The 21,762-nt window shown below is 68.5% G+C and overlaps 2 protein-coding genes and 2 non-coding genes across 4 annotated transcripts; 3 read left to right on the top strand and 1 right to left on the bottom strand.

Annotated features, from left to right (window-relative positions):
* Positions 1-2,753: 2,753 nt before the first annotated feature.
* SLC39A4 (solute carrier family 39 member 4) lies at positions 2,754-13,258 on the bottom strand. The gene is made up of 13 exons (XM_066990858.1): positions 13,037-13,258; positions 12,339-12,569; positions 10,969-11,253; positions 10,045-10,252; positions 9,525-9,700; positions 9,274-9,445; positions 7,922-8,094; positions 7,274-7,423; positions 6,649-6,744; positions 6,508-6,556; positions 5,199-5,351; positions 4,102-4,289; positions 2,754-3,030 (listed from the first exon to the last, which is right to left on the bottom strand). Exons 2-13 carry the CDS (start codon positions 12,558-12,560, stop codon positions 2,902-2,904), a joined length of 2,001 nt encoding a protein of 666 aa, XP_066846959.1. The 5' UTR covers positions 12,561-12,569; positions 13,037-13,258; the 3' UTR covers positions 2,754-2,901.
* Positions 6,135-6,207, top strand: TRNAR-CCG (transfer RNA arginine (anticodon CCG)). The gene has a single exon. It is a non-coding gene; the product is annotated as a tRNA-Arg (tRNA).
* A 563-nt stretch (positions 13,259-13,821) lies between the features above and the next one.
* TRNAR-CCG (transfer RNA arginine (anticodon CCG)) lies at positions 13,822-13,894 on the top strand. Its single transcript has one exon. It is a non-coding gene; the product is annotated as a tRNA-Arg (tRNA).
* Positions 13,895-18,686: 4,792 nt separating this feature from the next.
* On the top strand, positions 18,687-21,610 carry VPS28 (VPS28 subunit of ESCRT-I). The gene is made up of 9 exons (XM_066990857.1): positions 18,687-18,788; positions 18,882-18,910; positions 19,099-19,136; positions 19,692-19,781; positions 19,923-20,028; positions 20,820-20,921; positions 21,021-21,074; positions 21,192-21,283; positions 21,364-21,610. The coding sequence occupies exons 1-9, from the start codon at positions 18,752-18,754 to the stop codon at positions 21,479-21,481; spliced, it is 666 nt and encodes a 221-aa protein (XP_066846958.1). The 5' UTR covers positions 18,687-18,751; the 3' UTR covers positions 21,482-21,610.
* Positions 21,611-21,762: the final 152 nt, after the last annotated feature.

Raw genomic sequence — 21,762 nt, 5'->3', positions numbered from 1 at the left:
AAGGAGATCAGGTTCGTCAAGCAGGACCTGCCTTTCATAAACCCATGCTGACTGGGCCTGATCGCCTGCTTGCCCTGCAAGTGCCGCGTGATGACCCTCAAGATAATCTGCTCCATGAGCTTCCCCGGCACTGAGGTCAAACTGACAGGCCTATAGTTCCCCGGGTCTGCCCTCCGGCCCTTCTTATAGATGGGCGTCACATTGGCTAGCCGCCAGTCAACCGGGACCTCCCCCGATAGCCAGGACTGCCGATAAATGATGGAAAGCGGCTCGGCCAGCTCCTCCGCCAGTTCTCGCAGTACCCTCGGGTGCATCCCATCCGGCCCCATCGACTTGCGCACATCCAAGCTCCGTAGCAGGTCGCCAACCATTTCCTCATGGATAGCGAAGGCCACATCCTGTTCCCCATCCCCTTCCACCAGCTCAGGGCACTGGGTGTCCGGAGAACAACCGGTATTGCCGCTAAAGACTGAGGCAAAGGCGGCATTAAGCACCTCAGCCTTTTCCTCATCCTTAGTAACTAGGTTTCCCCTCGCATCCAGTAAAGGATGGAGATTCTCCCTAGTCCTCCGTTTCGCGTTGATGTATTTGTAAAAGGATTTTTTGTTGTCTTTAACGGCAGTAGCCAGATTGAGCTCCAGATGAGCTTTGGCCTTTCTAATTTTCTCCCTGCACAGCCTCGCTACATCCTTGTAGTCCTCCTCAGTGGCCCGCCCTTTTTTCCAAAGATTATAAACCCTCTTTTTTCTGCTAAGCTCCAGCCGCAACTCTCTGTTGAGCCAGGCCGGTCTTCTTCCACGCCGGCTCATCTTTGGGCACGTGGGGACGGACCGCTCCTGTGCCATCACGATTTCCTTCTTGAGGAGCGCCCAGCCTTCCTGGACTCCTCTGCCCTTCAGAACCGCCTCCCAAGGGACTCGGCCAACCAGCGTCCTGAGCAGCTCAAAGTCAGCCCTCCGGAAGTCCAAGACAGCAGTTTTACTGGTCCCCTTCCTGGCCTCGCCAAGAATAGAGAACTCTACCATTTCGTGGTCACTCTGCCCCAGACAGCTTCCGACCACCACATCTCCCACCAGTCCTTCTCTGTTTGTGAAGAGAAGGTCTAGCGGGGCACCACCCCTGGTAGGTTCACTGACCAGCTGCGTCAGGAAGCTATCTCCCACGCTCTCCAGAAACCTCCTAGACTGCTTTCTCTGTGCCGTGTTGTGTTTCCAGGATATGTCCGGGAAGTTGAAGTCCCCCACGAGGACAAGCGCCGACGATTTTGCAACTTCTGTCAGTTGCCTATAAAACTCCTCATCCGTCTCCTCATCCTGGTTCGGCGGTCTATAACAGACCCCGACCAGGAAGCTAGCCTTGCCGGCCTTCCCACGGATCCTAACCCACAGGGATTCAACCTTATCATTCCCAGCCTGGAGTTCCACAACATCAAAAGATTCTCTAATGTAGAGAGCCACGCCACCACCCCTTCTGTGCTGCCTGTCCCTCCTGAAGAGCCGATAGCCAGGCATTGCAGCACTCCAGTCGTGGGAGCGGTCCCACCACGTCTCCGTGATGGCAACCAAGTCGTAGCCTGCCTGCTGCACGATGGCTTCCAGCTCCTCCTGTTTGTTACCCATGCTGCGTGCATTAGTGTAGATGCACTTCAGCTGGGCCATCGCCTTCTTCCCCGGCCTAGCCATTGTTTCCCCCGGCACAGCTCCAACAGGCCTTGTTTGAGCCCCGTCCCCCTTCTTACCTAGTTTAAAGCTCTCTCTATGAGCCCCGCCATAGGGGGGTCCTGTAGGGGTCTCCATCCTATAGAGGTTCGGCAGGCTGTAGTTCATGCAGCCCACAGAAACCTGCAGCCTATAGGGGCCCTACAGCCTATGGGGCTGTGCATCCCATAGGGTCTGGCAGCCTATAGGGGTCTCCATCTGTAGGGGCTCTGCAGGCTGTAGGGGTCATGCAGGCTATAGGGACTGCAGCCTATAGGGGGCTCTGCAGGCTACAGGGGCCGTGCATCCTATAGGGGCTGCCACCTATAGGAGCCCTGCAGCCCATAGGGGCTGAGCTGAGGGGCTGTATTGTACGGCCCATAGGGGTCCTGCAGCCCACGGGGTCTACACCCCATGAAGACTGCGCCCCATAGACCCTGCACCCTATAGGACCGCTACCCCTATAGGGCTGCGCTCTATGGGGGCCTTGCACCCTGTGGGGCCCTGCACCCCATGGCCACTGCACCTCATAGGGGCCCTGCACCCCATTGGCCCCACACCCCATAGGGACCCGGCACCTTATAGGGGCTGCACCCCACAGGTCCCCTACAGCCCGTATGGGCCCTGCCGCCCCCCAGAGGCACCCTATGGGGCCCCCTGCTCCATGCCGCACCCCCACGGGGGCCCCGTGCCCCATAGCGGGGCAGCCCCCGGGCACAACGCCCCGACCCCAAGCACGGCTGCGCCCCATAGCGCCCCACATCCAGGGGGCTGTGCCCTATAGAGCTGCTGTGCCCCACAGGGCTCCTGTGCCCCATAGCACCCCTGTGCCCCATAGCACCCCTGTGCCCCATAGCGCTCCTCTGCCCCATAGCATTCCTGCGCCCCACAGGGCTCCTCTGCCCCATAGCACCCCCGTGCCCCATAGCACCCCCGTACCCCATAGCGCTCCTGTGCCCCATAGCGCTCCTTCACCCCACAGCACCCCCTGCCCCACAGCACCCCGTGTCCCACGGACCCCCCCCGCCCCCCAGCCCCAAGGAGGTGCCGGCGCCGTCCCTCTGCAGCTTTATTTCGGGCGCCCTTCGCCCACCCTGGGGGGGGGGAGCATGGGGGGGGGGGCATCCGTGTGTCCGTGGGTCCGTCCGTGGGTCCGTCTGTGGGTCCGTGTCCGTGGGTCCGTGCCCGTGCTGGTGCCGCGGTGTCAGAGCGCGATGCTCTCCTCGTAGAGCGCCAGCAGCAGCAGCAGCCCCCAGCCGCCCAGCAGCCCCGCGTTGTGCAGCGCGAACAGCACCCACGGCCGCGGGTCCCGCACCCGCAGCATCGCCGGCAGCTGGGGGGGACGCGGTCAGCGCGTGCCGGGGGCGTGCACCGCGTGTGGCACGTGGCACATGCACGGTGCGTGGCACACGGCACACGCACGGCACATGGCCCACGCACGGTGCGTGGCACACGGCACGCAGCACACGCATGGCACACGGCGCATGGCATGCGGCACACACACAGCACACGCATGACGCGTGGCACACGCACAGCACACGGCACACGGTGCCTGGCACGCAGCACACAGCACGCACACGCTGCACGGCACACGGCGCGTGGCACACGCATGGTGCATGGCACACGGCCCGCGGCCCACACGTGCAGCACATGCAGGCACACGGCATGTGCACGGTGCACGGCACGTGGTGCGTGGCACGCGCACAGCACCTGGCACACGGCACACGGCACGCAGCGGGGCACACGCGCGGTGTCACAGCACATGCGGCACAGCTCACATGGCACACGTGACAGGCAGGGCACACACAGCACGTGTGGCATGACACGTGTGTTGCTGCACACATGGCACGTGTGGTGGCATGCATGGCCCCACGTGGCACAGCACACGTTATGGCACACGTGGCACAGCACACACGTGGCACAGCACACACGTGGCACAGCACAGCCAGCAGAGCACGCACGGCACGCAGCACAGCACGTGTAGTAGCACTGCGCCGTACGGTGTGGCACAGCACGCGTGGTGCAATACACTCACAGTGGCAAGGCACACGCAGCGCACACGTCTGACACACAGACATGTGAAACATGCGTGTGACACAGATGCAACACACACATTTGACACCTGCACGTATGACACGCACACACCTGGCACGCAGACATGTGACACGCGCGTGACACATGCACACACGACACACGTGTGGCACACACCCCTGGCACACACACCCCTGGCACACACACACACGTGTGTGACACACACACACGTGACACACACGTGGGACACACACAGACACGACACACACACACACACCTGGCGCACACCCACGTGTGACACAGACGTGACACAGACGTGACACACACGTGACACACGTGTCTCACACACGCGCGTGACCCACGCGGCCCTCACCATGTCGCAGAGGGCGACGTAGAGGAAGAAGCCGGTGGCGACGGTGAAGATCCAGCCCTGGAAGGCGGCGCCGGTGGCGAGGCCGAGCGCGAGGTAGAGCCCCAGGAAGGCCGGCAGCGCGCTCGCCACGTTCAGCGCCAGCGCCCGGCGCACGCTCAGCCCCGCGTGCAGCAGCGCCGCGAAGTCGCCTGGGGGGCAGCGGGACCCGCGTCAGCGCCCCGCAGAACCCCGCTTTCACCCACGTCGCCCCACGCTGACCCACATCGCCCCCCATCACCCCACAATGCCCCCCACATCGCCCCGCATCGCCCCACATCAAGGCACATTGACCCGCACCAGCGCCCCACGTCGCCCCACACTGCCCCCCATTGCCCCCCATCACCCTGCGTCACCCCCCACAGCCCCATATCGCCCCCACCCCGCACCCACCCCACACCAGCCCCCCCATCCCACACCCCACTGCCTGCGCCCCACAACTCCCACCCCCCCCAAGCCCCCCAAACTTTGTGTTCCCCCCCTGCCCCCACCCCATGCACCCCACAGCCCCCATGCCCCCAGACCCCCAACCCACGCACCCCCTGCCCCCCTTCTCCCACCCCCTGCACCCACCTGCACCCCCTACACCCCTCATGCCCTATGCACCCCACCCCAAGTGCCCCCCACCCCACACACCCCATGGCCCCTACACCCCCTAAAATGCCCCCCCCAGCCCTGTGCCCCCCCACTCCCCCACACCCCCCTGCCCCATGGCCCCCCAGCATCCACACCCCCTGCACCCCACCCCAAATGCCCCCACCCCAAGTGCCCCCCAAGTGCCCGCACCCCAAATACCCCCACCCCCAAGTGCCCCCCACCCAAATGCCCTCACCCCAAATGCCCCCCACCCCAAGTGCCCCCACCCCAAATGCCCCCACCCCAAGTGCCCCCCAAGTGCCCTCACCCCAAATGCCCCCACCCCCAAATGCCCACCACCCCAAATGCCCCCACCCCAAATGCCCCCACCCCAAATGCCCCCACCCCAAATGCCCCCCACCCCAAATGCCCCCACCCCAAGTGCCCCCCACCCCAACCCCCCCCCCCATTTTGCCCCCCCGCACCCAGCTCGTGGGGCAGCTCGTGGCACAGCACCGCCAGCGCCGTGCCCAGCCCGGTTCGCCAGGAGGAGCCGAAGGCGGCGCCCAGCGCCAGCCCGTCCGCCAGGTTGTGCAGCGCGTCGCCCAGCGTCACCATGCACGGCAGCGCCCGCAGCTCTGCGGGGCACCCGTGGGTGGGCCTCCAGCACCCGTGGGTGCCCCCGCCCCACCCTGACCCCCCCCCCCCCAGCATCCATGGGTCCCCCCCACCCACCCTGATCCCTCCCAGAACCCAAGGGTAGCCCCCACCCCCCCTCTGACCCCCCCCAGCACCCATGGGTGCCCCCTACCCCAATCTGACCCCCCAGCACCCATGGATGCCCCCACCCCACCCTGACCCCCCCAGCACCCAAGGGTTCCCCCACCTCATCCTGACCCCTCCCAGCACCCAAGGGTTTCCCCCACCCCCCCGACTCCCCCCAGCACCCAAGGGTTCCTCCCACCCACCCTGACCCCCCCCAAAGCACCCAAGGGTTCCCCCCACCCACCCTGAGCCCCCCAAGCACCCATGGGTCCCCCCCACCCACCCTGATCCCTCCCAGAACCCAAGGGTAGCCCCCACCCCCCCCTCTGACCCCCCCCAGCACCCATGGGTGCCCCCACCCCACCCTGACCCCCCCAGCACCCATGGATGCCCCCACCCCACCCTGACCCCCCCCCAGCACCCAAGGGTTCCCCCCACACACCCTGACCCCTCCCAGCACCCAAGGATGGTCCCCACCCCCTCTGACCCCCCCCCCAGCACCCATGGGTGCCCCCCACCCACCCTGACCCCCCCCAGCACCCATGGGTGCCCCCACCTCATCATGACGCCCCCCCAGCACCCATGGGTGCCCCCGCCTCACCCTGACCCCCCCCCCCAACCCCTGGGTAGGGCCCGAGCGGGTGCAGGCGCCCACCGGCCCAGTGGCCTAATGGACAAGGCATCAGCCTCCGGAGCTGGGGATTGTGGGTTCGAGTCCCACCTGGGTCGCGCCTGCTTTTGGTGCCCCTAAGGGGGTGGGCTCAATGGGGGGGGGGGGGCACCAGAGGGGGCAGGGTGCTGTAGGGGGGAGCTGAAATAATGGGAGGGGGTCCCCGAAATAATGGGGGGGGTCCCCGGGTTCCCCGAGGGGCTGTGAGTGGGGGTGCGAGGTGTTTAGTGGGGGTCCTCATGGGGGGATGGGGTCCTCACAGGGGGTCTTTTGGGAGGGGGGGGCAGATTCCTGGAGGGGGGGGGTGGGTATCTATGGGGGGGGTCCCATGGGGGTCCCGGGGTTCCCCGCTCACCCACCCCGTCTCTGCAGCTCCTGCTCGCTCTGGCTCAGGGGGGGCTCCTCCACCTGGTGGGGGGGCACAGGGTGGGCGTCCAAACCCCCAGCACCCCCCAGCCCCCCCCCCAAGGACCCCCCCCCGCCCCCCCAGCCCCACGCACCAGCTCGCTGCACGAGGTCCCCTCCAGCTGCTTGCGGCGCCGCGTCTCCTCGTCGCAGAGCTGCAGCCCCCCCGCGGGGTCGCTCCGCAGCCCCTCCTGTGCCCCCCCCGCCATCAGCGCTGCCCCACGGCCCCCCGGGTGCCCCCCAGCTCCTCCAGGCCCCCCCAGATGCCCCCCAGATGCCCCCCCCAAGTCCCTGTGCCCCACAGGCCCCCAGGTGCCCCCCAGGTGCCCCCCAGCCCCTCCAAGCCCCCCAGGTGCCCCCCAGGTGGCCCCCAAGCCCCCCAGGGTGCCACCCCAGATGCCCCCCAAGTCCCTGTGCCCCACAGCCCCTCGTAGCCCCCAGGGGTCTCATAGCCCCTAGGGTGCCCCCCCCCCCAAGCCCCTGTGCCTGCCAGCGCCCAGGTTCCCCCCGGATTTCCCCCAGGGTGCCCCCCAGGTGCCCCCCACATCCCTGTGTCCCACAGCCCCTAATAACCCCCAGGGGTCCCAGAGCCCCCCAAGAGCCCCCCAGGTTCCCCCCCAGGTTCCCCCCCCGGTGCCCCCCAGGTGCCCCCCAAGTCCCTGAGCCCCCCAGCCCCTCCAAGCCCCCCGTGCCCCCCGTGCCCCCCCCGTGCCCCCGCACCTCGTGCCCGCCAGGCGCCAGGAGGCCGAGCAGGGACTCGAGCAGGAAGAAGCCGTAGAGCCCCCCCAGCACCGCCAGCAGCTGCCAGGTGGCCTCGGCCCCCACCGCGTGCGCGTGCACCCCGGCCGCGTGCGAGTGCAGCTGCAGGAACTGGGGGCAAGGGGGGGGGCGGCCGCCGTCAGCGCCCCGCGGCCCCGGGCACACGCGTGTGCAAGGGCACAGACGCGCACACATCCATGCACACGGACACACACACACACACACGCGTGGCCATCCAGGACTCAGCGCCGTGTGTGCACGCTGAGGTGCGCGTGCAAGTGTCCGCGCACACGGCTGTGCTCACGGGGGGCACGCTTTGAGGCTCAGCAGCTCACGCGTGCACACGACAGTGCCCGTGCACGTGGCTGCGTACGCACGCATGCCACGAATGCGCGTGCAAGGAGGCAGGGGGCGTGCATTTCTGCGAGTGCCGCCACGCACACGAAAGCGCACGCGCGTGTGTCAGCGTGCACGCACGCCCGCCACCGTGCCCGGTGTCGGTGCAGGAAGGCAGGCGTCCGTCTGAGTGCACCCACACGCAACCTCACGGCCGTGCACGGACGGACGGACACGCGCACGGACACGCGCACGTGCAGGCGCCCGGCTCACCTGCGGCAGGAGGTGCAGCAGCGCGTCGCCGGTCAGCGTGCCGACGGCCAGCGCCAGCAGCAGCTGCAGCACGTAGTGGTGCACGCGGGGGCAGCGGCTGCACAGCAGCACCGCGGCGCCCACCAGCGAGCCCAGGCAGATCACCAGCGTGGCCAGCGAGCCGTAGAGGTACTCTGCGACGGACCCACACCGCTCAGCGCCCGCATGGCCCCAGCGGGGCAAGATACAGGGCTGTGGGGCCACATTCTGTGCTGTGCCCATCCCCATCCCCATCCCCATCCCATCCCCATCCCATCCCCATCCCCATCCCATCCCCATCCCCATCCCCATCCCATCCCATCCCATCCCATCCCATCCCCATCCCCATCCCCATCCCATCCCCATCCCCATCCCCATCCCATCCCCATCCCATCCCCATCCCCATCCCCATCCCATCCCATCCATTCCCATCCCATCCCATCCCATCCCATCCCCATCCCCATCCCCATCCCATCCCATCCCCATCCCCATCCCCATCCCCATCCCCATCCCATCCCATCCCCATCCCCATCCCATCCCATCCCATCCCATCCCATCCCCATCCCATCCCCATCCCCATCCCCATCCCCATCCCATCCCATCCCCCCATCCCCATCCCATCCCATCCCCATCCCATCCCCATCCCATCCCCATCCCCATCCCCATCCCCATCCCATCCCCATCCCATCCCCATCCCATCCCCATCCCATCCCATCCCATCCCATCCCATCCCCATCCCATCCCCATCCCATCCCCATCCCCATCCCATCCCCATCCCCATCCCCATCCCATCCCCATCCCCATCCCCATCCCATCCCCATCCCATCCCCATCCCATCCCCATCCCATCCCATCCCATCCCATCCCATCCCCATCCCATCCCCATCCCATCCCCATCCCCATCCCATCCCCATCCCCATCCCCATCCCATCCCCATCCCATCCCATGCCATCCCCATCCCCACCCCATCCCCATCCCCATCCCATCCCCATCCCCATCCCATCCCCATCCCCATCCCCATCCCCATCCCCATCCCATCCCCATCCCCATCCCATCCCATCCCATCCCCATCCCCATCCCATCCCCATCCCCATCCCCATCCCCATCCCCATCCCATCCCCATCCCCATCCCATCCCATCCCCATCCCCATCCCCATCCCATCCCCATCCCCATCCCATCCCATCCCATCCCCATCCCCATCCCATCCCCATCCCATCCCCATCCCCATCCCCATCCCATCCCCATCCCATCCCCATCCCCATCCCCATCCCATCCCCATCCCATCCCATCCCATCCCCATCCCACCCCCCCCGCCCCCCCGCCCCCCCACTCACTCTCAGCCACACTCAGCCCCCCACTGGGGGTCTCCCCCTCCTCACTGCTGCAGGCACCGCTCAGGACCTGCTGCAGGAGCGCGGGGCTGAGCTCCTGCAGCTCCTGGCGCGAGACCTCCGCGGCGTCCCCGATCCCGTGGGCCTGCAGCAGCTGCTGGGCGCTGAAGCACACCTGGGGGGGGGGGGGGGGGACGGTGCTTAGTGGGGAGCCCCCGGGACGCACCCGGGACCCCCCGGTGCCCCCCTCTCACCGCATCCCACTGCTGGCTCTCGTTGGCGGCGCTGCGCGGTGCCGTGGGGCTGCGCGCCCTGCGGCTGCTGCGGTGCTCGGGGTGCGCGGCCCTGGCGCCGTGGTCATGGTCATGGTCGTGGTCATGGTCGTGGTCGTGGTGGCCCAGCCCCAGCTCCTCCATCAGCGCCGTCAGACCTGCCGCGTGCGGTCACACCAGCCCCATAACCCCCTGCCCTACTTCGGCACCAGCCCCACGTGGCCCTGCCCCGTAGCTCCTGCCCCACATTTGTATCAGCCCCACATAGCCCTGCCCCATAGCTCCTGCCCCACATCAGCACCAGCTCGCCGCACCCCCACCCCACAGCCCTCCTGCCCCACAGCCCCATCCCTCTATGCCCCCAGCCCCCTGCCCCACATCGGCACCGGCTTCGCCCTGCCCCACACCAGCACCGGCCCCACACCGCCAGCTGCCCCCAGCCCCTGCCCCATGCCCCCCCCACCCCATAACGCCCCCCATACCCCCCCCGGTCCCCGCTCACCCTCCAGCGGGAGGCTCTGGGAGCCGTTGCCGAAGCGGGCGAGGATGAAGTCGAGGAAGAAGTCGGGGCCGGGCAGGGCGGGGGCCGCGCGCAGGCAGCGGCCGCGCAGGAGCTGGGTGCCCAGGGCCGCCAGCACCCGCGCGCCCGCGCCCGCCCCCGGCACCGCTGCAGCGCTCTCGGCCACCACGGCCGCCGCGTCCAGGCAGGGCTGCGGGCACCGGCACCGGCGTCAGCGCCGCGCACACCCGTGGCTGCCCCGGCACGCGCGTCGCCTCCCTGGGGCCGTGCCAAGGTGGCCGTGCCATGAGCCGCTGCCTCGCGGCACCTTTGTGCGTGCCCATGGTCCCAGCCCCATGCCCGTGTCCCCAGCCCTGTGTCCAGGTCCCCAACCCCATGCCCATGTCCCCAACCCTGTGCCCACGTCCCCAGCCCTGTACCCATGTCTCCAGCCCTGTGTTCTCAGCCCCATGTCCCTGCCCCCAGCCCCATGCCCATGTCCCCAGCCTCAAGTCTGTGTCCCCAGCCCCATGCCCCTGTCCTCAGCCCCATGCATCTGTCCCCAGCCCTGTGCTTATGTCTCCAGCCCCGTGTCCCCACCCCCATGTCCATGTCCCCAACCCTTTGTCCATGTCCCCTGCCTCATGTCCGTGTCCCCAGCCCCATGTCCACGTCCCCAGCCCTGTGCTCAGGTCCCCAGCCCTCCCATGTCCAGGTCCCCAACCCTCTGCCCATGTCCCCAAACCCATGCCCATGTCCCCAGCTCTGTGCCCATGTCCTCAGCCCCATGTCTGTTTCTCCATGTCCATGTCCTAAACCCTGTTCCCTTGTCCCCAGCCTCATGCCCATGTCCCCAACCCTCTGCTAATGTCCCCGACCCCACCCCCCCTGTCCCCACCCCCCGTGCCCCCATCCCCACCGTCTCACCTGCCGCGTGCCAGCGCTGCGGTAGTGCCGCTGCACAGCTTCCAGCAGCGCCGCCACCTCCTGCAGGCCGGGCCCCCCGCTGCCCTCGGTGCCGTTGGCGAAGGCGTCGTGCAGGGCGCGGGCGCGGGTGGCCCAGGTGCCGGCGGCGGCAGCGGCGCAGGCAGCAGCGGGGTCGAGCAGCGTCAGCACCACGGCGGCGCCCAGCCAGGGCAGCTCGGCCGCATCCAGGCGCGCTTCGGCGCCCGCCTTGCCCAGCAGCCCGAAGACATCGGCCGCGGAAATGCACTGGGGGGGCGGGAGGGGACGGGTGGGCACGGGGAGGGGAGGGGGATGGGGGGGACTTCAGGACATGGGGACAGGGACGTAGGGACAGGGGTGTGAGGATAGGGCCACGGGGACAGGGGGTTGGATGTTGGGACAGGGATGTGGGGACGGGGGGACAGACGTGGGTACGGGAAAGGGATGTGGGGACAGGGGGACATGGGGACAGGGACGTGGGGACAGGGACATGGGGATGTGGGGGACAGGGCTGTGTGGATATGGGGACACAGACATGGGGCCATAGGGACAGGGGGATGGGGACATGGGGACAGGGCTGTGGGGCTGGCCCTGCACCCCCAGGGGCCCTCACCCCCCCCCAGAAGCCCGCCAGGCCCCCAGCCCCACACGGAGCCCCTGGGACCCGCTGGGCACCCAGAGCCCCACGGCGCAGAGCCTGGCACACGTGGGGTGTGCGTGGGGTGTGTGGGGTGTGCGTGGGGCACGCACGGTGCCCGCGCTTCGCACGCTGCACCCCCACGTGCCCCACACGCGGGTTTGGCTGTGGGGTGTGCCGGTGGCACCCGGCACTGGGGTGCACACGCAGCGGGCACACGCTGCGCACGGCACGGCACGACACGGCACGGCTTGGCACGGCACGGCATGGCATGGCATGGCATGGCACGGCACGGCATGGCATGGCACGGCACGGCACAGCACAGCACCGTGTGGCACAGCACCACTTGGCACCGCTTGGCACAGCGCTGTGTGCACCTGGGGGCCGCCCCGTGGGTCAGAACCCCCCACGCACCCCGGGGGGCAGCGGGACCCCCGCACCCAGCAGCGCCTCCCCCTGCACCCACGGTGCCCCACAGCAGGGACCGGGGTGGGTGCCGGAGGGGACATCGTTCAGCGTGGGGCCGCCGTGGGGCAGCAGGAGCCGTGCCGTGCCAACCCAAGCCGTGCCGTGCCGAGCCGTGCCGAGCCCCGCAGCAGGGTGCTGCGTGGCGCCACGCCACCCCGCGCCGTGCCGCGCCGCGCCGTGCCGTGCCGGAGTTTGACCCGTGGCGCCCGCCCTGCCTTTCCACACGGCCCGGCGGCGCGGCGCTTACCTTTCCGCACGGCCCGGCACCGCAGTGCGCACGGGCCGCGGCGGTGCCCACGAGGGACTCCACGGCTCCACGGGGCAGGGAGCCGGTGCCCGACGACAGCAGGGCCCCGAGGGCCTCCAGCGGCTCGGCGTCGCCCGGGGGGGTCCCGGCGGCCGCCCCCCAGCTGGGCAGCACCAGCAGGACCAGCACCGGCAGCGCCGGCGGTGTCAACAGCGTGGCCATGGCGGGACCCTGGGGCGAGCGGGAGCGCCGGTGGGCCGCCGTGCCGCCGTGCCGCCGCGCCGCCGAGCCGCCGGGGCTGTAAAAGCGCCTGGGGCCAGGGCGGTGATTGGCTCGGGGAGAGATTGCCCCGGGTTAACCATTCCTCAGGGCCCGGCGGGGCGCCCGCGCCCGCACCCAGGCCTGTGCCCCCACCTCGCCCCCGGCCGCCCTCGCCTCCCCGGTGGGTGCCAGGGCGCTGCCACGGGTGCCCGCATCCCCCCCGTGGGTGCCCGCGTCCCCCCGTGGGTGCCGGTGGCCCCACCAACGTTAACGCCCAGGTCCGAGCGTCGCGCCTGAGTCCCAGCATCGTGCCCGGGTCCGAGCGTCGCACCTCGGTGCCGGGTCTGCCCGCACGTGCTGGGCTCGCCGCACGGCGCCGGGGGCACCCATGGGTGCCCGGCCCCTCCTCCCCGTGTCCCCAGGGCACCCGCTGTCACCTGCAGGAGCGCGCTGTCCTCAGCACGGGGGCAGGCGGGTGCGGGAGGCGCTGGGGCGGCGCGCGGCGCGTCCCACCGGGGCGTCCCACCGGGGCGGCACCGGCCCCGGCCCCGTTCCCGCACGCACACCCGCGTGGCCCCGGCCCCGTTGCTGGAAGGAAGTGACTCAGCCCCGTCCTGCCGGGGTGACGCCAGCGCCCGCGGCCCAAGCGGGGGGACCGGTGACTCAGGGTGGCTGAGCCGGCCCGGCCGGCCCTGCGGTGACATTCCCTGGCCGTGCCCTGCGGTGACATTCCCCGGCCGTGCCCTGCGGGGCCGGCTGGTGGCCACCGGCCTTGAGGGGCCGCGGGGACACGTGCGGGGACACGCACCCATGTACAGGATGGCACCACACAGGGCGACCGGTGCGGTGCGGTGCCACGTGGCACGGCTGGACCCCAGCCACGGCACGTCCCGAAGGCACCGGTGTCCCCTCACCAGGGGGTGTCCCCCCATCACTGGGGGGTACCCGCTGCGGCGGAGCCCGGGGGCTGCTCGTCCCTGCCCGTCCCCACCGGTCGAGGAGCGGTGCCCGAGGGTTTGCACACCACCACCCGTCCACGTGCGCAGGGCGTGCGTGCACACGCGTGCACCGGCGCCACGGCGCCGTGGCCATGGACTCTCCCCGAAGCCAAAGTGCAGCGGGGCCGGTGGCACCGCGGGCACCCGTCCCCTCCCCGGCTGCGTGTGGGGGACCCCCGGGGACTGCGGGACACCGGGTGCCATCGTGGCACTGCCGTGTGCGGGGCCCAGTGGCCTAATGGACAAGGCATCAGCCTCCGGAGCTGGGGACTGTGGGTTCGAGTCCCACCTGGGTCGGGGTGAGGTGGCTTTTGTCCCCGCGCCACGTCCCCCCCCCAGTGCCGGGTGGCACCAGGAAGCGAAGCGCCGCGGGGAAAGCCCCGGGCGGTGGCTGCGTGCCAGGGAAACTGAGGCCGGATCGTGGCCAGCGCGGAGGAATGCTGCTGCGCCTGTCCCGCGGGAGGCCAGGAGGAAAATGAGGAAAAATCGGGGGAATTTGGGGATTTCCCCCCTGCCGGGCCGGCTTTGTCCTGCTGCAAGGGAAAGGCAAACAGCCCCCCAGCCCCCCTCAGAGCAGCCGCAGACTCATTAACCAGACTCACACTAATTAACCGCTGAGGTGCAACCCCCCCCCTCGCTCCATGCTGTGCCTTGGCTCCAAATCCTCCATTTCCCCCCCAAAACCGCCGCCAGGCTGCCCGCCCATGCCCCCCATGCCGGTGTCACAGCCCCGTGGGGTGGCCGCGCTCCTGGGGGTGCCGGGGCCACCGCGTCCCCGCGCCTTTGTTCTCGGGCCCTGCGGTGACAATGGGCACCCGGGCACCGCCACCCAGCCCCGGGCACTGTGCCCACCGGGCAGGAGCGCGGTGGCACCGCGGCGAACCCGGCCGCACCGCGGCGCGTCCCCGTTCCCTTGGACGTGTCCCCATGGGGACGGTGCCCACGGCCCAGAGCTCACCGAGGGCGGGGGGAGGTGGGAAATAAGGCACAAATTCTGCCCCCGGGGGCGGCGAGGCCCTGGGCCAGGCTGCCCGGAGGGGCCCCATCCACATGGGGATGGCACGGACTGGGGAGAGCCCTGGGTGTACTGGGGAGAGCCCAGCGCAGGGCCCCGAGGGGCGGCAGGGCCTGGAGGCTCCCGGGGAGCTCCCCCACGTCCCTGCGGCCCTGCAGGGAGGTGCGAGGGGCCGGGGCCGGGCTCTGCTCAGGGGGGCCCGGGGCCAGCAGCGGAGGCCGCGGGCCCAGCCTGGAGCCCGGGAGGCTCCCCCTGGCCCCCAGGCAGCACTGCTGGGCCGGGCGGGTGCCGGAGCCCTGGCACTGGGACCAGGGGCTGGGGGCTCCTCCTGGGGGATCTCAGCACAAGCCCACAATGCGCACCTTGCGACCCAAAGCCAACCATACCCTGCGCTGCGAGTTGCCATCCCTGGCGGACATGGAATCATTAATCAGTAGGGTTGGAGAAGCCCTCCAAGGTCACCTGGTCCAACCACCCCCCTACCACCACTGTCACCCCCAAACCATGTCCCCAGGCACCACGTCCAGCCTCTCCTTGAACACCCCCAGGGATGGTGACACCACCACCCCCCTGGGCAGCCCGAAACGTGTGGTCCTCAGGAAACGTAGGACTGGGCGGCACGGTTCGGGGGAGGACTTGTGGGTGCTGGGTTAAAGGCTGGACTGGGTGGTCCCGGAGGTCTTTCCCAACCTGGATGATTCGATTCGATTCGACTCGACTCGACTCTACTCTACATTATTATACTACATGATTCTCCCCCTGGCTCTGCTCTTGTGAGACCCCCCAGGGCACTGCAAACACTCTCCGTATTCCCAGGCTCTGCATCCTTCCCAAGAACAGCACCCACTGCAGCAGTGCCCACCGAAGGAGGCAGCCCCTTCCCTTCCCTTCCCTTCCCTTCCCTTCCCTTCCCTTCCCTTCCCTTCCCTTCCCTTCCCTTCCCTTCCCTTCCCTTCCCTTCCCTTCCCTTCCCTTCCCTTCCCTTCCCTTCCCTTCCCTTCCCTTCCCTTCCCTTCCCTTCCCTTCCCTTCCCTTCCCTTCCCAGACCAAGCCCGAGGTGAAGCCATGACCATGGCCAAGAAGCCCAACGGTATCCCGGGGTGCATTCGGCAGAGTGTTGCCGGCAGGTCGAGGGAGGTGATCGTCCCCCTCTACTTGGCCCTGCTGAGGCCACACCTGGAGTATTGTGCCCAGTTCTGGGCTCCCCAGTACCAGAGGGACATGGAGCTACTGGAGCGAGCTGGGAGGAGGGCTAGGAAGATGATCAGGGGACTGGAGCACCAGTACAAGGACAGGCTGGGAGAGCTGGGCCTGCTTAGCCTGGAGGAGACCAAGGGGAGACCTCATCAGTGTGCATAAATATCTGAGGGGAGGGTGGCGAGAGGACGGAGCCGGTCTTTTTTCAGTTGTGCCCAGCGACAGGACGAGAGGCAGCGGGCACAAACTGAAGCTCAGGAGGTTCCGGCTCAACGTGAGGGGGCACTTCTGTACTGGGAGGGTGACGGAGCACTGGGACAGGCTGCCCAGAGAGGTCGTGGGGTGTCCTCCTCCAGAAATATCCCAAACCCCCTGGGTGCCGTCCTGCACGAGGTGCTCGGGGTGATCCTGCTCTGCGGGGGGGTTGGACGGGGTGCCCAGAGGGCCCGGCCAGCCTTGGCCAGTCGGTGACGATATGACGATGTGTGACGGTGTGACAACGTGATGATGCGACGACGCAACAACGTGAGGACATGACGATGTGATGACGTGATGACGTGACAACATGATGACGTGATAACATGAAAACGTAATGACATGATGACACAATGACGTGATGACGTGAGGACATGACAATATGATGATGTGATGACATGACAACGCGAGGACATGACACAACGACATGACAACGCAAGGACATGACGATGCGATGACATGATGACATGACAACGTGATAACATGAAAACGTGATGACATGACGACACAACGACATGACGACGTGAGGACATGACAACATGACGACATGAGGACATGATGACGAGGACATGATGACATGACGACGTGATAACATGAAAACGTGATGACACGATGACACGACGACACGACGACATGACAACGCGAGGACATGACGATGTGATGACGTGATGACATGACAACGTGATGACATGACGATGTGATGACATGACGACACGACAACATGACAACGCGAGGACATGACGATGTGACAACGTGATGACATGACAACGTGATGACACGACGGTATGACGACACGACGATGTGACCGCCCGCACTGCACCCTCGCACCCTGCACCTTTACGGCCCGTCCCCGCGCTCCCCACGGGACCTTCGCCCGCCCCACGCCCACCGCCCGTCCCGCACCTTCGCCCCGCCGTGACGCGCCGCGGCGGCCCGACCTTTGCCACCATCAGGAGCCTTTACAGCCCCCGGCGGCCCCACGTCAGCACCCGGCCCGCGGGGCCTCCTCCCCACCGCCCCAGCGCTGCCACGGGGCGGCCGCCGACCGCCTCGGCTCCGCGTGGAGGCCGCCGGTGGCCGGTGCTGAGGCACCCAAAGGCCCCCTGAGGCCTCCTGAGGCCGCCGTGGTGCCCCCACCGCCCGCCTGCCCCTCGGGGTGCGGAGGCCCCAGCCCAAGCCCCGGTTTCCCCTCCCTCATGGTGGCCACAGGGCCTGTGCTGGGGCAGGGGGGTGCTGAGGGAGCTTCACACTGCTGGCCTGGCCCTGCCCTTCCCCTGTCCTTCCCCTCCCCTTTCCCTTCCTTCCCCTCCCTTTCTTTTCCCCTTCCCCTTCCTTCCCCACCCCTTTCCCCTTTCCTTCTCCTCTCCTTCCCTTCCCCTTTCCTTCTCCTTCCTCTCCCCCTTCCTACCCATTCTCCTCCCTTCCCCTCCCTTCCCCTCCCTTCCCCATCCCTTCCCCTTTTCTTTCCTTCCCCTCCCTTTCTTTTCCCCTTTCTCTTCCCCTTGCCCTTCCCTTTCCTTCGCCTTCCTCACCCATTCCCCTTTCCTTCTCCTCTCCTTCCCTTCCCCTTTCCTTCTCCTTCCCCTCCCCTTTCCTACCCCTTCTCCTCCTTTCCCTTTCCCTTTCCCGTTCCCTTTCCCATCCCTTTTCCTTTTCCCTTCCCTTCCCTTCTCCTTCTCCATCCCTATCCTCCTTCCCTTCCCTTCCCTTCCCTTCCCTTCCCTTCCCTTCCCTTCCCTTCCCTTCCCTTCCCTTCCCTTCCCTTCCCTTCCCTTCCCTTCCCTTCCCTTCCCTTCCCTTCCCTTCCCTTCCCTTCCCTTCCCTTCCCTTCCCTTCCCCCTTCCCTTCCCTTCCCTTCCCTTCCCTTCCCTTTCCCTTCCCTTCCCTTCCCTTCCCTTCCCTTCCCTTCCCTTCCCTTCCCTTCCCTTCCCTTCCCTTCCCTTCCCTTCCCTTCCCTTCCCTTCCCTTCCCTTCCCTTCCCTTCCCTTCCCTTCCCTTCCCTTCCCTTCCCTTCCCTTCCCTTCCCTTCCCTTCCCTTCCCTTCCCTTCCCTTCCTTCCTTCCCTTCCCTTCCCTTCCCTTCCTTCCCTTCCCTTCCCTTCCCTTCCCTTCCCTTCCCTTCCCTTCCCTTCCCTTCCCTTCCCTTCCCTTCCCTTCCCTTCCCTTCCCTTCCCTTCCCTTCCCTTCCCTTCCCTTCCCTTCCCTTCCCTTCCCTTCCCTTCCCTTCCCTTCCCTTCCCTTCCCTTCCCTTCCCTTCCCTTCCCTTCCCTTCCCTTCCCTTCCCTTCCCTTCCCTTCCCTTCCCTTCCCTTCCCTTCCCTTCCCTTCCCTTCCCTTCCCTTCCCTTCCCTTCCCTTCCCTTCCCTTCCCTTCCCTTCCCTTCCCTTCCCTTCCCTTCCCTTCCCTTCCCTTCCCTTCCCTTCCCTTCCCTTCCCTTCCCTTCCCTTCCCTTCCCACCAATGGCCCCTTAGCCCCGCCCCCAGCCCCGCCCACCTTAGCCCCGCCCCCAGCCCCGCCCCCCTTAGCCCCGCCCCCACCCCTTAGCCCCGCCCCCCCCTTAGCCCCGCCCCCAGCCCCGCCCCCCCTTAGCCCCGCCCCTCCCCTCCCCGCCCCGCCGCCATTTTGCAGCCCCGGGAGCTCTGCGGGGGGAGGCCCCGGCCCCGTCCCGACCCCCCCCGCCCCCCCCGCGATGTTTCACGGCGTGGCGGCCCCGCCGGGGCTGGGCGGTGAGCGGGGGGGGGCGGGGGGGGAGGACGGGCCGGGCCGGGGGGGGCCGGGGCCGTGCTCACGGTGCCCCCCCCCCCGCGACCCCCCCGCAGGTCCCGGGGCTCGGCCGGAGCTGTACGAGGTGAGCGGGGGGGCACCGGGACGGGACCCCCGGGATGGGACCCCCGGGACGGGACCCCCGGGACGGGACCCCCGGGATGGGACCCCCGGGTTGGGACCCCCGGTGTGAGCGGGTTGGGACCCCCCCGGGTTGGGACCCCCCCCCGGTGCAGCCCCCCCGTTGTGACCCCGCCGCGCTGCGTCCCGCAGGAGGTGAAGCTCTACAAGAACGCGCGGGAGAGGGAGAGGTGAGCACAGCACCGGCACCCGGCCCAGCACCCCGTGACACCCCGGCACCCGTCACAGCACCTCACAGCACCGCGTCCCCCATCGCGACACCTCCCGACACCCCACTACCCAGCACAGCACCCCGTCACCCAGCACAGCACCTCATGGCACCCCGTCACCCATCGCGAGGTCCCATCGCCCACCCCAGCACCCCCTCACCCACCATGGGAACCCCGTCACCCACCACACCACCCCGTTATCCTCAGCACCCCATCACCCACCACGAGGCCCCCCCGTCCACCGCAGCCCCCTGCTCTCCCCCCACACCCCCTTTCCCCCCCCCGAATCCCCCATTCCTGCCCCACCACCACCACCGCAGCCCCCGCTCCGTGGCAGCGCCCATCTCCCCCCTGCCGCTGCGTCCTCTGCCCCACGGCCCCACTCCATGCCCCACACCCTGCCCCGCACCCCACCACCCTGCCCCACGGCCCTGCCCCATGCCCCCTACCCTGCCCCGTGCCCCACCACCCTGCCCCATGGCCCTGCCCCGCGCCCCACGGCCGCCCTGCCCGCAGGTACGACAACATGGCCGAGCTCTTCGCCGTGGTGAAGACGCTGCAGGCGCTGGAGAAGGCCTACATCAAGGACTGCGTCTCCCCCAACGAGTGAGTCCCCGCGCTGCGACCGCCCCGGCGGCATCGCGGCTCCGCCGGGAGGGGCCTCGGCCCTGTCCCCGTTGTCCCCTCTGTCCCCTCGGGGGGCCGCGGGGCACTCGCTGCCTGCCGGTCCCCTGCCGCCCTGCCCAGGTACACCGCGGCCTGCTCCCGCCTCCTGGTGCAGTTCAAAGCCGCCCTCAAGCAGGTGCAGGGCTCCGAGATCAGCTCCATCGATGACTTCTGCCGCAAGTTCCGCGTGAGTCGGGGTCGGGGCTGCGCGCACCCGTACTGCCTTCGCGCCGCGCCACTGCCCTTGTGCCGGCCCCACCTCGGGCACTTGCCTCCTGGCTGCCTGGAGAGCCACGGTCGGGGCATTCCCCATGGGACGCCCGCTTTTGGGTGCCCGTTCCCCTCGGGACACCCACCTTTGGGTGCCCGTTGCCCGTGGGAAGCCCGCTTTTGGGTGCCCGTTCCCTGTCGGATGCTCGCTTTTGGGTGCCCGTTCCCCATGGGATGCCCACTTGTGGGATTCCCGTTTTTGGGTGCCTGTTGGGTGCCCGTTCCCCACGGGATGCCCACTTTTGGGTGCCCGTTCCCCATGGGATGCCCACTTTTGGGTGCCCAGTGGGAGCCCATTCCCCACAGGACGCCTACTTTTGGGTGCCCGTTCCCTACAGGATGCCCATTTTTGGGTGCCTGTACCCAGTGGGACGCCTTTTGGGTGCCCATTCCCTACGGGACACCCATTTTTAGGTGCCCATTCCCCGCGGGACCCCCGCTTTTGGGTGCCCGGTCCCTGGGGGACGCCCGCTTTTGGGATGCCCACCCTTGGGTGCCTGTTGGGTGCCCATTCCCCAGGGGACACACGCTTCTGGGTGCCCGTTCCCCGCAGGACACCCATTTTTGGGTGCCAGTTCCCTGCGGGACGCCCACCTTTGGGTGCCGGTTCCCTGCGGGACGCCCACTTGTGGGATGCCCACTTCTGGGTGCCCATCCCTGTGGGACGCCCACCTTTGGGCGCCTGCTCACACCCTTGCGCCCCCGCAGCTCGACTGCCCGCTGGCCATGGAGAGGATCAAGGAGGACCGGCCCATCACCATCAAGGACGACAAGGGCAACCTCAACCGCTGCATCGCCGACATCGTCTCCGTACGTCGCCCGCGCCGCGGGGCCGGGTTCGGGGTGGGGGGGGGGGGGAGGCAGCCGCGGGGTGGGGGCCGCACCGCGCCGACCCTTCCTCTCCCGCAGCTCTTCATCACCGTGATGGACAAGCTGCGCCTGGAGATCCGCGCCATGGACGAGGTAGGGACGTGGCCCCGGTGTTTCGTGGTCACCCCGGCGTTTTGGGGTGGCCCCGGCGTTTTGGGGTGGCCCCGGCGTTTCGCGGCGGCCCCGGCTCACCGCGGCCGCCGCCCCCAGATCCAGCCGGACCTGCGGGAGCTGATGGAGACGATGAACCGCATGAGCCACCTGCCCCCCGACTTCGAGGGCCGCCAGAAGGTGAACCAGTGGTGAGTGCGGGGCCTGCGCCTGTGGGGGGGTGGGGGGAGCGTTTTGGGGGACCCCCGCCGACGCCGCCCGCTCCCCGCAGGCTGCAGACGCTGAGCGGGATGTCGGCCTCGGACGAGCTGGACGACTCGCAGGTGCGGCAGATGCTGTTCGACCTCGAGTCCGCCTACAACGCCTTCAACCGCTTCCTGCACGCCTGAGGCGCCCGCGCCGCCGCTGCCCCGCATCCCCGGCGCGTTACGGGGGCGCCGCGGCCCCAAAACGCTGTGGCGGCCCCCGTCTGCGGCGCTGCTGCAGGCGGGGACGGGCAATAAACCCCTTGGCCAGCCCTCGTCCTTCGCCTGCGTCCCACGGGAAGGTGACGTGTCCTAAGGGTCCTGGGACCCCCCCATCCAGGAGTGACCCCAAAAAGCAGCCATGGCCCCGCTGATAAATACCATGTAATGTCCTCCGCGAGGCTAAAACCACCCGCGAGCGCGGC

The sequence above is a fragment of the Anser cygnoides genome, chromosome 2 (assembly GCF_040182565.1).
Source record: "Anser cygnoides isolate HZ-2024a breed goose chromosome 2, Taihu_goose_T2T_genome, whole genome shotgun sequence".
Classification (NCBI taxonomy): domain Eukaryota; kingdom Metazoa; phylum Chordata; class Aves; order Anseriformes; family Anatidae; genus Anser; species Anser cygnoides.
The sequence above is the reverse complement of the archived record's forward strand: the minus strand, read 5'-3'. Positions and strand labels throughout refer to the sequence as shown.

What these genes read in the sequence shown, in the direction of transcription:
- VPS28 (XM_066990857.1), top strand. Translation starts at nt 18,752, where the DNA reads ATGTTTCACGGCGTGGCGGCCCCGCCGGGGCTGGGCG. An exon ending in GCATCGCCGACATCGTCTCC is followed by an intron (nt 20,922 to 21,020) that starts GTACGTCGCCCG and finishes CCTCTCCCGCAG; the next exon opens with CTCTTCATCACCGTGATGGA. An exon ending in CGCCAGAAGGTGAACCAGTG is followed by an intron (nt 21,284 to 21,363) that starts GTGAGTGCGGGG and finishes CGCTCCCCGCAG; the next exon opens with GCTGCAGACGCTGAGCGGGA.
- SLC39A4 (XM_066990858.1), bottom strand. Translation starts at nt 12,560, where the DNA reads ATGGCCACGCTGTTGACACCGCCGGCGCTGCCGGTGCTGGTCCTGCTG. An exon ending in GTGCCGGGCCGTGCGGAAAG is followed by an intron (nt 11,254 to 12,338) that starts GTAAGCGCCGCG and finishes CCGCCCCCCCAG; the next exon opens with TGCATTTCCGCGGCCGATGT. An exon ending in GCAGCGCTGGCACGCGGCAG is followed by an intron (nt 10,253 to 10,968) that starts GTGAGACGGTGG and finishes CGGTGCCCGCAG; the next exon opens with CCCTGCCTGGACGCGGCGGC.